At 45.0% G+C, this 16,833-nt stretch overlaps 1 protein-coding gene across 1 annotated transcript in view; it reads left to right on the forward strand.

The window, feature by feature from the left end:
- Window positions 1–16,833, forward strand: part of rempA (intraflagellar transport protein rempA) — a 56,205-nt gene that overhangs the window by 25,631 nt on the left and 13,741 nt on the right. Inside the window, exon 2 of the mRNA XM_084609445.1 lies at window positions 13,225–13,520. Within this exon, the coding sequence (XP_084465571.1) occupies window positions 13,225–13,520 (296 nt within the window). The remainder of the gene's footprint in view (window positions 1–13,224; window positions 13,521–16,833) is intronic.

Here is a 16,833-nt window from a genome sequence, read left to right on the forward strand (position 1 = left end):
TTCCATTCACGCACAACCGATAGTTGGGGTGTGGGGCGTTGCACATGCCAGCAACACCACCCGCTTGTGCGGTTGCGTTTCCCCCGCCCTTGACAGCCTGCCCCGATGTTCAGATAATTTGAAATTTTCTTCCAATTTCCTGCATTCGCTTCAACCTCTTCCTCATGTCATTGGCCATCGTACCGTCTGTCGTTGGTACCGTCATCTCAACAGCCGCTGCGTATGAGGCGGCGGGAATAAAACGTGTTGATTACTTATTTAACTAATTTAATTACAGCCTTGCATCTCTTTCGGCAACCTTTCAAGTGGGAAAGCTCTCCATACGTGTGAGTATTCCGCATTGAAACCCAGCTAGATTGATAAAATCAATTTCAAAAAACATGAACTGAGGCTTCACAGAGGTGGATTGATCAGTTTAGTTTTATGACTGCGCTCGTTGTTCGCTGCATGTGGCGCTTATTTACAGGACGCATAAGCTTTCCGCGTTGTTCCGGTGGCTCAATGCTTTCGTTTGTTTCCACCCCACTTGTTAAGAGCCGTGCGGCGAAGGAAAGAAAAGCAACCAACAGGAAGTGTAGCAGCTCGTATTTTGTGGTTTATTTACAATCGCATACCGCCTAGCTCCCGCGTAAGCACTGGCGAAAACAAACCATCTCGGCATGCGCGAGGCATCATCAAAGACGACCGACGGGTTAGTATAGCAACAGTTAAATGTGCGCCTGTTTTCTCGCTTGCGTGAGTTCGCTGTTTTGCAACGATGATACCCCGAACCGCGCGCTGCAGAACCGCCCGATAGTGGGGGTATCAAACACGCCGCCGGTGGCTTTCCTAGAGGGGTGAGTAGGTCGTCCCGGCGCCGGCATTGAAGGGCGAAGGTAAACACCACGAAAGGAGCAAAGTTGCGTCTATTTTTTCTACTCCCCCTGTAGGGCGTGCAATGCGCGATTTCCCAGCACTTTCCATAGCTTCAGCTTTGCGGCCTTATGGAGGCCATCCGTGGGCAAGTAAACAGCACTCTGTCGACGCATTATTCACTCATGGAACGAGGTGCTTACATTTTTTTACTTTCTTTCTTAATACCGTGCTCGCACTTCGCAACGCGCGCTTTCATCCATATCATTATTGTCATCTATGCGCCTATACATATCCAGCAATGTACATAGAGATGACAGCTATGAACGAAGAGTGTTCTGGTACAGTTGCCGCTGTCAACTGTGCCGACTGTACCGAGACCGCTTGGAGACACAGGTCCTATTCTCTTCCTATCTGCATTTTTAAGGCGAAAGCCTTTATTGGCTCATGCTGTCGTGGATAAAATGTCTCCCGCTTTTGTGGCGTTGTGATTGGCCGAGGCGGAATGACGTCGTACAGGCCTCGACCAATCCCAGAGCACCACCACAGTATACGCGAATGCGTTCCTTATGTGGCCATATGTCAATCAATGATCAATTACTAATAATAAATGAATTAATTTTCAATGGATGGATAATTAAGTAATACATTAATTAACAAATTATCAAATTAGGAATTAAATAATTGTTAAAGTAATTAATCAATTCATAAATTACTAATTAGGTAGTAAGCTGATGAATTAGTTACTAATTAGTGCCTGTTGCATAGCAGAATGAGGTACTCAGGCTTTCGCCTTCATTTCTTTAGTCGCTAAAGTCCCTCGTAATTTTTTTTCCGATGGATTCCCTTTGCTTCACTGTCGCGGCCTGAGAGCCGTTCTGCCATTGGCAGAATCATGCGTCCATGCGTTGTCTTGTAGCAGCGAGATGCTCTTAGTCTTAGGAATTCATTTTTTTCCGTAATCATTGAAAATGAAGCAATTCACTTTAATGCAGTTTCCCGTGAAAAAGCTCTCAGCGGGCTGTATTTCATCACAGTGCCTTGCCCCTCGAATACATACGAAGAGAGGCAACAGTGTCTCTGCCGCAAAGGAAAGCTCACGTTTTTTTTTTTCTGTTAGTCAATGTGAAATAAATATGCAGTCCTGGAGATAGTTGATTACAAAGTAGAACAAAAGAAAAACAACAACACCCACATGCTGCTGGTTGGATCCGAACCCACGACCTTCGAATTTCACGTCCTATGCTCTACCGACAGCTGCTGCCATTTTTTTTCTTCATTACTGGTGAACAAAGTACATACAGACATAAAAATCACTAGCCTACCTTTGGCTTAAACGGTGTATTAAAACTTTTTCATTCTGATCAATCCGTCGACCACATCCATCCACTGAGGCTGCTCAGGCTGACTGCAGAGAACGTCTCTGAGAAATGTGACACTTTCAATGAAGTTGTGCCTGGCCGATCTTACATTTTCTTCGGCGTGCCTAAATGCCACCCGCGTTTTCCAAATGCTGGGGAGGCCCAGCACCCTAATCATGTCATATGGGAACTCGTCACTTTGTACGGGTAGAAACCGGATGCCGCAAGGATTAATGGGTAGTTCTTTATTTTTTTTAAAAGTTCTTTGTAATATATCCCAGTGAAAAATAGGATCCGAGCAGTCTATAAAAACGTGATCGATGGTCTCTTGTTTTTCACTGCAATTGATGTTCCATCTTTTCTATTCTTAAGTATTCCTGTTGAGTGTAACCTGCCTTTGAGAGTGTTCACCAGCGCCATCTTCTTCCACTATAATTGCGGCGGGCGTGCAGCGTCTTGTGATACTGCGAATGTCATGTGGAATGTGACCTGATGGGGGGGGGGGGGGGGGGGGGGAACTGTGTGGTAAGTCTCTTGAGCTACCTACGACATCAAAACTGCCAGATTAGAGGCCCTCGTTAAGCTGCTTAGCAAAAAAAAAAACAAAAAAAAAACAGAAGAAGGAAAGATGGGGCGCGTTACATGAGAAGGGAGCCAACAGCCACTGGCACAAAAGAAAAGCCTAGGGTTTTTTTTTTTGCGCTGATCAGTGTCAAATAAACGGAGGTAATTAATTAGAAAGTAGAAGAAAAAACGATCATATACCGCAGATTCCAAAAGCAGCTTCCTTTTTGTGAGTGGCTGTTTGCTTCCTTCGTATGTATCTTATAACAAGCCCATCATTTTCTCTATTACGATCATTTTGTCTAAGACGATTAATAAGACGAACCTAGCTCATCATTTTCAAAATATTTGTTATAGAGGGCGACAAACAACATTGCTAAATTGAATATGATCAAAATCATTGCCAAATACACGAAAATGTCTTAACCGTGAATGTGGTTCGAAATATCGAACATGCAAAAGATGTCTGGACGCTCAAGTTGGTTTCCTCCGCGTTGCGCGTTCATCAAGTTGCGTAGCTTCAGGAGACGTCGTCATGGAAACAGCATCGAAGTCCTCTACGGCGTAGTACCCATGAAATGCATAACTATGCTCTGCATTTGATTTCCAAGTTACGCCGTTTTATCATTGTGCAAGGTAGGAAGGGCAACCTAACTATAGAGCCCTATTTTTGACAATTCGCCGTGTTGTTAAAATTGTGAAGTACGCTTGACGTGTCCAGTAGGACGGTTCCAGGTTACGTAAGCACACAATCAGAATGCGCATTGTGAAGAAAAAGAAAAAGAAATGATAGAAAAGAAAGCGCTGTCGTCTGCTACTATATATTGGCGCCAAGTATGAAAAACGACGGTTCTCCTGCAGGAACCGATACTCTGCGGTGCATTCCGTGATTCAGAAGCCTCGGGTTGCAGTGAGGCGAGTGAAGTATGTTGTGGTGTTGCGATCTCTGTGTGCCATGACATACTTGCGGTCGCTCCCTTGGCAGCAGCTATACGCACGGAGAGGATGCGCGAGTTTCAGCTGAAGAACAAGAACGGCAACGGAATATTCGCACTGGGTTGGCGCAGAATGGGAGCGGAAAGTAGCATCGCTCCTCATAAGCGTCGATGATCTCTCACGTTCACTCATTAGCGGTATTTGAATGCAGGAACTAAAACGTTTAAGGACCTCGTCGTAAACGGAATAACTTGGTAAGAAAACAGTGCAATAAAGACAACCACAGGAGAGGACATGACACAAAAGAACGCTGCTATCTATCGTGTCGCGTTCTCTCCAGTGATTGTCTTTTTTGCGCTGTTTTCTCACCAAGTATGATTAACCAACTAGCCCAGCACCATGTTTTATTAAACAGAAGAAATCGACAGATTTCCGAGGTAGCTCCAGCATTGACAGAGAGGCGCCCGCGCAGCCGGCATGCATGGTCCATCTCCGTGGACAACGCTCGCAGTCTCAAAGTATCAATTACTGTTAGGTGCTGGCTGTGCTGCCCACCTTTTTCTAATATCTGCGTTATGAGCAAGGAGGTTATAAAAAAGCAAAAAAACTGCTGGAGTAAAAGGCGCGCCCGTCGTATGAAGCCTCCGCAACGCCACCTTGAGGGGGGGGGGGGGGGGGGGCGTTGCGGAGGTAATGGCGTCGTACGTCGTGCACATGAACAACGTGTTAATTGGGATGAAGTTAAGATAAAATTGGATTATCGGCAGATTAATCAGGATTATGTGGATAAGTTTGGATAAAATTTCAGTAAGTTATATTAAGAGTCATCAAGGGGTGACTAGGGCGTATAACGCTTTATTAAGCGCGATAATATTAGATAGGATGATTGGGGCTGGAATATGGCAGTTACGCGAGATTATGGATGATTACTTTGGATTAACTGGGGTTATGGTGGAATACGTTTGGTTAAGGGTGATTACGTTGGATTGATTTGATTGGGTTGGATAAAAGATGACTAATTTGGGTGATGCTAAATTTAGTTAGATTAATGAAGAATTGATTTCGCACTCATAGCACGCATAGCACGTAAGCCGCAGTCCTCTACTTTAAAGGGAACAATTAAGTAATTGTTAATGAAGCGAACAGGGAATGGGCTGCATCGGATGCAAGCAGATTTTGAAATCATTCAGACAATTTTTTTTATTGAAACAGAGCACCCAGTGGTAGAAGTACTGAGCCTGTCGTCAAAGTAAAATATGTTGTTTCAATAGAATCAGCATCTCATACACTATCCGTGGGCAAACATGTCTACAAGCTTTGCAGAGGTGTAGTAGAGCTATACATAAAATCGGGATTCATTAAATAACAAAAGAGTGGAATATGTTTAGTAGAAAATACAAACTGAAGTCTGCCCTTTTAAGGCTTACTATATTTAAGAACCAAGAAATTTCTGTATGCAGCATCATGATTATGATATTAACAGTGACTATTGCCACTATTTATAGTTTAAGAAAAGAATGCGTGTAGTAGCGAAGTCGCATCGCGGTTTGCGGCTTCTTGCAAACCATGGGAATATTTGTGAATAATGGTTTCCGAGGAGATCATGCCTTGTTTACACTTCAGAAGAATAGCACTCCTTGAATGTTAATAATTTATTCACTGCGAGTTTTGCATCAACTTGCTAGTTGAATCATAAGTATCTTTAACCAGTAAATTCTATGTTTGCAAAATATAAACAGTTTGACGTTCGTATTCATGTTGTTGGCGATGCTGTGTAACTTTGTAACCTACCAGAATAATTGTTGCTCCTGGATACTTTGCGGCTTGTTTCTTAGTTAGCCGGCGGTCACAAATGCTTGGTCACAGAAGTTGATAGCACCTGCTGCTTTCAAGCTGAATAAAGTTGCCTGTATCAGTGTGATGGTCAATGTTATTATTTACAGCAGTATCGGTTTCTTTATGTGAAGCATCCGAAGCTATGTTTCTCCTCTTGTTGTATTTTGAAAATACTGAATTCAATTGTTATTAAGGTTTGTTGCACCCTTTCTTATTTCGCATACTTTTACATCTCAACTGAGTGCATTAACCAATGGAACAAATCTGAATTGCCATGCATATTATTTTTACTTTAGCCCAGAACTAGGTATATTTTAAGCTTTAGAGGGAGCTTTGACTCCAGCTGCAGTGGGCCTTGGCGAAGGCATTCACCTCCTAATCCGTAGGTCATGGGCCCGATCCCGATTGAAGAATCTGCATACTAGGGCTGCTAAAATGGAAATAGTGTGGTCGTCTAAATTGGTTGAACGGAGTTAGACGAGTATTAGTTATGCCTTGCATTGCTTTTGCGTTGATTAGCGTTTGATTTTGGATACTATTCGTCGAGACCATTTCAGTATATGACCTCACGTTGTACCATGATATTCAATTTGAATCATAATTATAAATCATAAGAAGTTAGAACCTTAGTGTAGTGAAATGACATTAGTTTAGTACAACTGTGCTCGATATAAGCTACGCTACGACAAATGACTTGAAATTATAGAGTAAATTTCAGTATTTGATCGCAATTAACTAATTAGTGGTAATTAATTATGACGTGCAGCAAGTCCAGTGCAATTATACTCGGCATACACTATCCAACGATGTTACGTCTTGTAACTATAACATGAATTTTAATTTTTATTCACATTTAACTAATCAGCAGTAACTAATTAGGACCTAGAATTAGCCCAGTGTAATAACAGTCAACATCAGCTATCGAGTGATATATGACTCGATGATGTCGCATAACGTCCTAATATTAATTGTAGTTAATTAATTAACTATGTTTAATTAAGGCATGCAACTATTATACCCGGCATAAGCTACGCAACTATGTAATACTAGCGCTGCTACTGTTTGACTCAAAGATTTGACACTGAGGTATAGCTGCGACTTTTGCACTAAGTAGAGCTAATAACGCCCTAGTACTTGATCGTCGAGATATTAAAAATTCCGGTGGTTAAAATCGATTCGGAGACATGCACTATGTCTCATCTGATGGCCCATAGCATTGCATCACAACTTAAGAATCTTTGAAATACCTGAAACACACTGGCAACGCCGACGAACAGCGCTCCCCAGCACGTGGCAAGTCGCTTCCTGTCTCCCTCAAGATCGCCGCCGCAGGCTTCGCCCCAAACCATTGACGACTTCCACTCCAGCAATTTTTTTATAACCTCCTTGCTTATGACCAGCTACCGTCAGATCAGCATGCCTGCTAAGTTTCTAACGTCTTGTGTCGAATTGAGTTGTGTGGAGCGCGGAAAGCAGCGCAGAGAGAGAGAGAGAGAGAGAGAGTGTGTGTGTGTGTGTGTGTGTGTGTGTGTGTGTGTGTGTGTGTGTGTGTGTGTGTGTGTGTGTGTGTGTGTGTGTGTGTGTGTGTGTGTGTGTGTGTGTGTGTGTGTGTGTGTGTGTGTGTGTGTGTGTGTGTGTGTGTGTGTGTGTGTGTGTGTGTGTGTGTGTGTGTGTGTGTGTGTGTGTGTGTCTTCCACAACTGACAAAGTGGAAGGCATACGCTGGGCCTTAAATCTAGTTGGTTAAATTTTCAAGCGCTGGCGTGCGAAAGGCTCTTGCGAAATGAGAAAGATGTCTGAGAAAGAGAGACAAAGAAACATAAGAACGGCATAGAAAAGAAGTTAACGACACGATGCCCAGTAGGCTTCCGTACACATGCAGAGGGGAATAAACGGAGAAAAAGGTAAGAAAGCGAAAGATGTCTGAGGAAATCGTGGCACGAAGCTAGGGCGATGCGGCCCGCGCGTATTCTTTACTGTCGAAACGGTAAAAGGCAAATCAATAAAGGCAGATTATTTTCTGGCGGTATTAAAAAAAAAGCAATCAACACAAAATGTCAATAGCAACATCAGATGATTAGAGCGTACCGTCATAACGTGCAGTGGAGTACTTATTGCTTATTCTAAAATATAAGCAAACGGTGCGCCTGCATGCATATCAGAACAAAACTTTACATGAAACACATCACACGGGGCAGGCAAACATATTGTCACGTAGTGGTGACAAGGCCGTAGACACCAAAAGAAGACACAGGCTTGATGGTACTGAAATTAATTCTTTATTGGGCTGACTTGCGCCCGCAAAAGAACTAAGCAACTCGGCGGCGGCGATAGCAACAAACGGGCTCGTCGATCGTCGAACAAAGAACGCCCGTCACACTCGTCAACGCTCAATTTAAAGGCTGCTCAGAACAATCTAGATAACGTCGTAAACAGCTACCAGCGCAAGCTGGAACATTGTAGAAAGACACACCAGTGGCCGGAATCTTCGAGACAGATCTCTGTGCATCTTACGCTACAACGAAACTGATAAAGGTGGTGACTCGCGACATCGAGCATTAACAAACAAAGAATGCAGAATTGATACGCGATCCAGAATCAGAGTGATAAGGCCGTACGCCGGCGGCTGTTTAAAAAACAACAAATACAGTTCTGAACGTTTCGCGGCAATATGCCATGCACATAGCACATGCATTATTTATTAAAATAGAAGCTGTCAGTGTCAAAAAAAAAAAAAAAAATCCCACGCGTTACGGGTTGTCTGGCTTTCGAACAATTTTTTTTTAATTCGCGGGAACAGAACTTTTCTGCGCTCTTTTATATACTAAAATGGCGCGCGCTTGTTTTTCTGCCTTTTTTTATGCAAACAAACTTATTTGCATATAATAAGCATTTTTTTAATCATGCCTTAGTGAAATATACGTCATATCGTACAGAGCGAGTCTCACAAGCAAGAACAATGGTGTAAATGCTCTCGTTATTCGCAACTCAAAATGACCGGTGTAACGTTTATGCTTTATATTAAAAAAAAAAAGCTATGCATGTATACGGAATATGCCTCACTCGTATATATGTTTTTTTTTGTTTTGCAACAAGGCGGTACCGCACGCTTTCGCATGCATTTCAGACGCATTTAGGTAACAATAAGGCGCAAAAGTTCTATGTTCTGTTCAGTATAGCCACGTAAAACTTGAAGTGCAGCTTTGTGCTCACGAGGCGCTTTCTTTACAGTACCGCGTCGCTGAAATCTCAAGGCAGCTAGTGGCAAAACTCAATAATCACGCGCACGATATTCCTGCATATATCTGCAAAAATGCTAGTATATTTGCGCGTGGTCAACACACACACACACACACACACACACACACACACACACACACACACACACACACACACACACACACACACACACACACACACACACACACACACACACACACACACACACACACACACACACACACACACACACACACACACACACACACACACACACACACACACACACACACACACACACACACACACACACACACACACACACACACACACACACACACACACACACACACACACACACACACACACACACACACACACACACACACACACACACACACACACACACACACACACACACACACACACACACACACACACACACACACACACACACACACACACACACACACACACACACACACACACACACACACACACACACACACGCACGCACGCACATAAAAAAAGCTTTTTCCTTTTTTAATATGGTGATGCACCAGGTAATGGTCTAGCAAAAAATGAACACAGATAGTTCTTGCGTCACTTCGAGTAATAGTAGTAGTACTATTATTAGTATTGTGTTGGTGTTAGTAGCAGCAGTAGTAGAAACATGTATTTTGAAAAAGGCTAGAATTTTCACTTCTTTTCCCGGAGCCTCACGCCAGACAGAAAACATTTTTATTTTTCTTGCCATTACACGGAGATTCGTGCATAAAGCTCTTCGCGCTTCCGTTAGTCGTGTGTAGGCGTCTACAAATAGCCGCTCGTGTTCACATAGGTCCACAAAAATGATCTGTTCCGAAATAGCGGCTTGGTGCCTTATAAGAACTCTACTGTCATGGCCATGCAAGCGCCCCTTTGTGTTCAGCTCTCTAACTTACTGTCGTCAATCTCGTCATACTCTCATTCCGGACAAACGTAGTTTTCAACGGGAAGTTTTTATGAGTGAAACATTTTTTCACATGTCATTTGACAAAAACTCTGACAAAATTTTTTCGCATGTCATTTGACAACAACTCTGACAACCACGTCTTAGTGTGCCGATGGATCACTCTCCCAGCGCAGCAAACGGAACGGCCCTTCACGATGGTTCTTAGGCTAATTCGCAGCGCCGCCGTAGTGTGGCGTCGATTTCGTGAATATAGCCAGTTATCAGATGGGCAACGTCATCAGGCTTCGACCTCATGAGAGAAGTCCGGCCGAGGCGAGGTCGGCGACTGCTCTAAATATTTTGCGTGAGGTTAGGAAATCTGACCCCAAGCTCACGCTAGAATTTGGTTGACAGAGGTTGTAATTCAGTGAGGTAAAAATTTTAAGGTCCAGGCTTTTTGCAGCTCGCGCGACTTTCCACAGAGCATCATGTCTGACGCGGAGGTAGAACGTTCCACAGCGGTGCGCACGCGGTGGCGCTTGGTGTTCAGATACTACCGTTTGTACGACCGGATGCCGCAGCCCAGCTTTTGCCGCTCCACCGTTTAGTTGTACATCATGAACTGTTGGGCAAGTTGGTCTGTCATATTTACCTAGTGGAGCAGCGCAACAGCACAAGGCCAAGGGAAGAAAGGGACAGACATAGCGTTCTGTCTGCCCTTTTTTTTTTCCTTGGAGTTGTGCCGTGCTGCTTCACTAGATAAATACACCATTTAGTGTCCGTTCAGCCATAGCCTACAGGAGGACACTTACCTCAAGTCTTCTTGGAAGGAGTGGTTTTTCAACAGCACAGACTCGTTATTCGAGGCTTGTACTAAAGCTTAAAGGAAAAGAGTGCTTGCTGCACTAAAGCCCATTGTTTATCTGCCTAATTCGAGTGATACGGTGCAATTCCGGAGGAAAGAAAGGGTAAAGGATTCGATAACTGAGTCTGGTTTATCGGCGGCCATTTGAGCTGCGGTCTCTTATTTAGGCGCAGAAAAAAATGACAAGATTGCGAATATGGGCCGGTTGGTACATGTTATAGAAGGGATGTTAACAGCGCCATGGGGCAGGAGATGTACAAATATATGCGCTGACTAGAAACCAAATGATTTATTGCTAAAAGCGAGCCGGAATGTAAAAGAAACGATAAGTAATGCAATACTGAGTCGATATTTCAAACCTTCTAACCTTGTTCTTGGCGCACAGCTGTGTTATTTTGGTTTAGCGTGCGACATTTGTTTGTACTGTAGAACACGTTTTTGGGCTGGCTGGTGCATTTGCACGAAGAGACCAGCCAAAAAGACGCACGCAGGAAAACAGCCTCTTTCCTGCCTGCTTTCTTGTCTGCCGCTCTCTTTTCCCTTGTACGTCTTTTTGGTTTGTTAATTCTTTGTGCATCTGCTCGTACGTTCGTAAAATTTGCCTGTCTTTTTTTATTTTCTGCTATGGTGTCAGTTACAATAGCATGCTGGCCAGCTTAGGACAGGTCACCTCCCGCGCAGGTTTTGCTAAAAGGCCAATCAACCTCTTTCTCAACCTACCGGCAGGACCATTTCGATTTTTGTTTTTTTGTTCTTCACCAAATACTGCATAACTTCGGCGCAGTTTCCCATAGCTTAGCTGACACGGATGCCACTGCTTTTGAGGTGTATTGACAATAGTTCTGCAGCGCACCCCATGAGCAAAATCACACCGATGGGCAGAGCACATTCACAGCGGGGAGAGCGGTTCCTTCGAGTCGCATATTTGCCTCCGTTCTTCTGTCCTGGTAGTTCTTATGTGTATGTGCTATAATCATACTATAGTAACGGCGTGAACGGCCTCGCAGAATGCACACTCGGTGTGCGTGCCTTAAACAGCTTCAAATGCACCGGCATATGATTCATTAGTGGAGTTTTGAACAAATGCAAATGAATGCTTCGAGGAATCACGTATCCTCACCGGTTGGCGAAATGGCATCCAGAATTCTGTTCGTGTGTACAGGTATTTAAACTGTCGATTTTTTTTTCTGCGCCCGGGTGGAACTCGGACAAATTCCTCGGGTGAATTTCAACGGGCGAGATCATTATCCTAACAAGGAAAGCGGTTCATGTTTCACACTTTGGCCTAACGGTTCTGACCTATGTTTTGTGAACAAGGCATAGGTTTTTGATGATGTATAATCTAGCTCATTCATGCAATGCGCCATGGGATCACAGAGTTATATCGGAGAACTCTCAGAACTTTGAAGTCACCACCATCGCTGCATTTAGGGAAATTAAGTAGCAGAAACGGGCAGGCAGTTGGCAGACCTGTTCGAGCCCTGCAACATCAAGAGTATCCCTTTTTCAATTTTTTTCTGAAGGTGTTCCTGTTTTCACTCTTAATTACTGTCTGCAGTCGCTGGAAAATGTGCTAGTACAGTTATTTTAAAATAAACTTTGCAACCATAATTTCGTTTCTTTTCGGGGTCAACAAGACGCGCTTATCGTCATCGTTGCCATCATCTCAAAGGTCAACATATAGCCTGCGTCTCTGCAGTATGCAGTAAGAACTGGCTCGTTTGCGTGTAATCAAAATTTCATTCTAGTGGTCCAGATAGTGGGCAGTCTTTGTAACCAATCATGAGCACATGCGTAGTAATGTGGGACCTATGTGGGCCTTGAATGAAGGTTTGGTTTGGTTTATGGAGTTTAACGCCCAAAAGCGACTCAGGCTACAAGAGGCGCCGTAGTGGAGGGCTCCGGAAATTTCGACCGCATGGGGCTCCTTAACGTGCACTGACATCGCACAGCACACGGGCGCCTTGCTTTTCGCCTCCACCGAAAAGCGGCCGCCAAGACGGGGATTCGATACCGCATACTTGGGCGCAGTAGTCGGGCGCCTTAAACACTGCGCTACCCCGTCGAGGCTGGGCCTTGTATGAGACCGACCTCAAAGGGGACAGGAGAAACCATATTTTTGGCAGTTTACCGCAGAGTTCGGCATGAAGACTGGGAGTTGAAGTGAGCGCTTGGTGTGTCCACCTATGTCTTTTTGTATCTGTGTTTTTTTTTGCGCTCTTGCTAGTGCTGTTTCTTTCAATTTTCTTTTCTTTCTTTTTCTTTGAGTTCGAGCATCTGACCTCAAGATCACAATTTGAGTTTGAGGTAAGATAGTGAGACTGAGGGAGGTCACGTTTCCAGCAGTTGCTCGAGTGGCCGCTGGAAAAGTGAAGTGAGGTCACCTGAGGGAACCTGAACTTCAATACATAAGGTTGACGTTTAGTGAGGTCACCAAAGTTTCTCTAGTCTGCGGTGAGGTGGTATGATTTTGGAGGTCAAACGCCCACTTCTGTTTCGTGCCATCATCTAATAGAATATACTATTCTGACAACATAGAAACAGCAAAAGAACAATGAACCGGTGCAGGCACTTACTGACAGCGTACCCGCTATGGTGCTGAATGATTCTGGCGGGCATGAACTCGGTGCGAATGGCTACTGCAACTTATGCACACAGGTTAGCGCCCTCTCATGGCACCCGTGGGCGCCACTGCTGGCACTGGGCTGGGACAGCGGCGAGGTGTGCGTGTGGGACGACCGTCGAGCGACACTGCACGAGCCCCAAACGCAGCACAAGCGTGCCGTGGCCCGCCTCCTGTGGAATGGCACCCGCCTCGTGTCCATCGACGCCGTCGGGACCTGCATCGGCTGGAAGGCGGGCCGCTCCTTCACCACCGCCTTCTACCATGAGCTGAGGGACTCGCTGGCCGACCTCGCCTTCAGGGACCGACGACTACTTGGCTCGCCGAACGCGTATGTCGACCACGCTTCTGTGTCCTTCCTGCAGCTAAAACACGCTATTTGCCCCGTTTGCCTGCGACGTACCGCTGTTAAGCGCTCGTTGTAGGCTTCGCGTCTGTGTATTGGTAGCCGTAGTAATAGGCGTAGCTGGAGGCTGTTTGTCACGGGAACCACTGCTAGCTTGGGAAATAAGGTTTACCGAGCACTGAGGAAGGTACGGCTAGAGCCGAGGAATGCTAAGTCGTAGTTTAGGGGCAGATGCGTATTACATATTCCAGAGTCAGCTGTTCAAAGCCCATTACCAGGGTTTCGTGTTGTTGTGGTAGTAGTAGTGAAAAGCTAAAACAGGTACTCGTGATTAGGAATATATGTATACCACTCTCATATGCTGTATCCAAGTTTACCATGAAAACAGAAATACCTCCGCCGCTGTCAGTGGATGTCGAATTATACAGGACTAACCATCCTGTGACCCCCCCCCCCCCCCCTCCCTTCCGATTTCTATGTGACCTTCTTGAGGTTTCAAGTGCGTCAGTGATCGTGCTTACGGAAAGTGAACGAGCCAAATGTACAGTAGCGGGCAAAAGTAAAGGGAGCACGTTCTTGCCTTCGAATATTTTTCACGGGTTGCTTCACTAACATGTCCACATACAGTGTATGCATGCTGTTTGTAGACGCTAGTGTGCCTTCTGGGGGACAAAAAGTCTTCCTTCCTTTCCGATAGGGAACGCTTGATTGCACTTGTAACGCAAAAGCGTGCTCCGTTCACTTACGTCCCCACCAGTACTTCCACAGCAACGCAACGCGACCTAAGAGAAAAGCCAGCAGAAATTCTTGCGGACAGCGATTGGTCAAAACGCTGCAGCGGGGTCATTTTGTTGGGCAACAGCGGAAACCCCCTCTAACAGCTGCCGCTATGGAAAGCCACTGTCTGCCTGGCCAAGTTTATTTGAAGAACTACTACAGCTCTAGGTGTTAATGGTAAGCGCCTCCAGTGTCTCTAAGTGTCATCACTGGCACGTCCGCGATGATCTGATTGATATCTCAGGTGGCAAGAAGGATACTGGATTCGGGCATTGCGGCTAGCGCACATATACGGCTATGGGAAGACAACGGAACATATATGCTCCAGAATAACCACTCCAGGGGATGATGGTTGGGGGACTTTTAGGCCAATATTTGCGAGTTTGTTAGCGTTCATAGAAGCAGGGACGGACATGTAGTATATGAATTATGCAGAGAGAGAAAGATACATATAGATTTACCCCAGGGACGAATGCCGTGTCCAGGTGTGGGTTTACATCTTATTTTAAGCTGGAAGTTCTTCACAGCCCTTCGCGTGAACGAGGAGCCGTGAGTGCCCATGCGTTGAACAAGACCCCACTTTCGATTTGGATGTGGGAGGAGCTACTAAATGTGAGGACGTGCTCAGAATGTGCCTTGCCGTCCTGGAAATGCCGTCCTGGAAATATCATCAGAGTGCGCACTTCGGCGAAGCCTCGGCGTTGGTTTTTTATTTTTTTTTCCTTGTAGGCGTTCAGTGAAATAGCTATAGCCGGGTTCTGTGATCCATACCGCATAGTTTGGAGGCAGTGTGCATTATCACTAGCATTTGTTTAGTGTGTTCCTCCGAACAGCGAGAGCTGCAGTGCAGTGTTTGTTTATAGGCATGGAGGCACAGAGAGGGATGTACTGGTGTTGTGTTGCTGACGAATTACGTTTTTTTGGCATACTTTTATGGCCCAGAGTCTACCGGTATGTCTCATTTACATTACCCGCTCATGATACATACCGCCCTCTCTAGACGGTGACGGGACATGTTAGTCAATCGTCCGAAATATAGATAAACGTCCCTTCTCATTGCTTCCTGGAGAGAGCAAGTAATGAGGTAAGGATTGCATTTGGTATGACGGGTGAGGGAAGGTTCGCACGACCGCCTGGCACGATCGCATGCCCTTGGGGTAGAGGATCCAGGTAGAACGAAAGGGAGAAGATGGTTTGCACAGTGTGAAGAAGAACTGAACAAGGGTGAATGGGGTACGCCTCAGTTCGCAGATGAGCCAACGTTTCGACAAGTGGACTTGTCTGGCCCAGACGAAGACAAGTCCACTTGTCGAAACGTTGGCTCATCTGCGAACTGAGGCGTACCCCATTCACCCTTGTTCTGTTCTTTTTCATACTTGGGGTAGAGAAGTCACACCAGAGCCCAGGCAGTGTCGTTCGGTGAGCCATGATGTAAAACTGCACGATCCTCGCCGATTCGCTGAGCACAACGTGTGTCGTGGTGAAGAGGTAGCGCCCATGTCGCGCCAGCGGCCGTGCGGAGCTGGCTCGGGGCAGTTGTGTTTCGTGTCGTTCGAACGTGAGTGCGGGTTGCTGATGCGTATGGAGTCGGAGGCGGGCAGAAGTGCGCTTGCTGAGTGATACCGGCGAGGTACTTGTGCCAGACTTTATGTATGTACTTGATAGCGCTCAACAAAAATGGTGATTAATTTAAATTCACAGATAAAATTCTTTTTTTTTCTCAAATATCTAGATTATTTTGCCGAATTGAAGGCTTTCAACACTGAAGACGAGCCCAGCTTTAAAAAAAAAATTAAATCGGGATAGTTCTTCGAAATAATGGGGGTCAAATATTCGTTTTTGTAAAGTCACTGAGTGTACTTTTTCCGATTGCTTATCCACAAAATGTCGTTGTTGCGCGTGGCATCATCGCGGAAATCACGTCTAGTTCTACGTATAATATACGCAAACTGAGCTTGTTGTTGCCCCATTCAAAATAGAAGCGGCGCCAATTTGTAAATGTGAAATGCGGGAAAGCCATTTCGAGAAGCCGACAAAAGCGTACTTTTGACACTAGATACCTCGAATAAAATTGCCGATTCAAAAAAATTGAAAAAACTGAGTTTGTATTCAACGTTAACGGCATTCAATTTGTACTATACTCTTGCGCCTTAATAAGCATGAAAGTTTTATTTGTTAATTTTAGTCGAGCAATATCACGTGCATGATGTCGGCCTTCCTGTACAGTCCAGCTGCGCTGCGCAGACCGCATTGACATATATCGTTTCTTTTAAGACGTAAATCCATAAAAGCAAAAAAAAAAAAATCTGTCTAATGGATCGTTAAGAAAAAATTATATATTTTGGATAAAATTGCCATGGCACTGGAGAAAAGAAAAGGGAAGAACAGGCTGAGATAGCTGTAAGTTTGGTGCGGCAATGCTGAAGTTCACGCAGTAAGCTATATATATCCAGTGCTGCTCGATGATGAGCTGAATTGCAAGCAACGAGAAATAGACTGCCAAAGCAATGAGGTAAGATGC

Source organism: Amblyomma maculatum, chromosome 7 (assembly GCF_055883805.1).
Source record: "Amblyomma maculatum isolate TAMU_Amacu chromosome 7, ASM5588380v1, whole genome shotgun sequence".
NCBI classification, from domain to species: Eukaryota; Metazoa; Arthropoda; class Arachnida; order Ixodida; family Ixodidae; genus Amblyomma; species Amblyomma maculatum.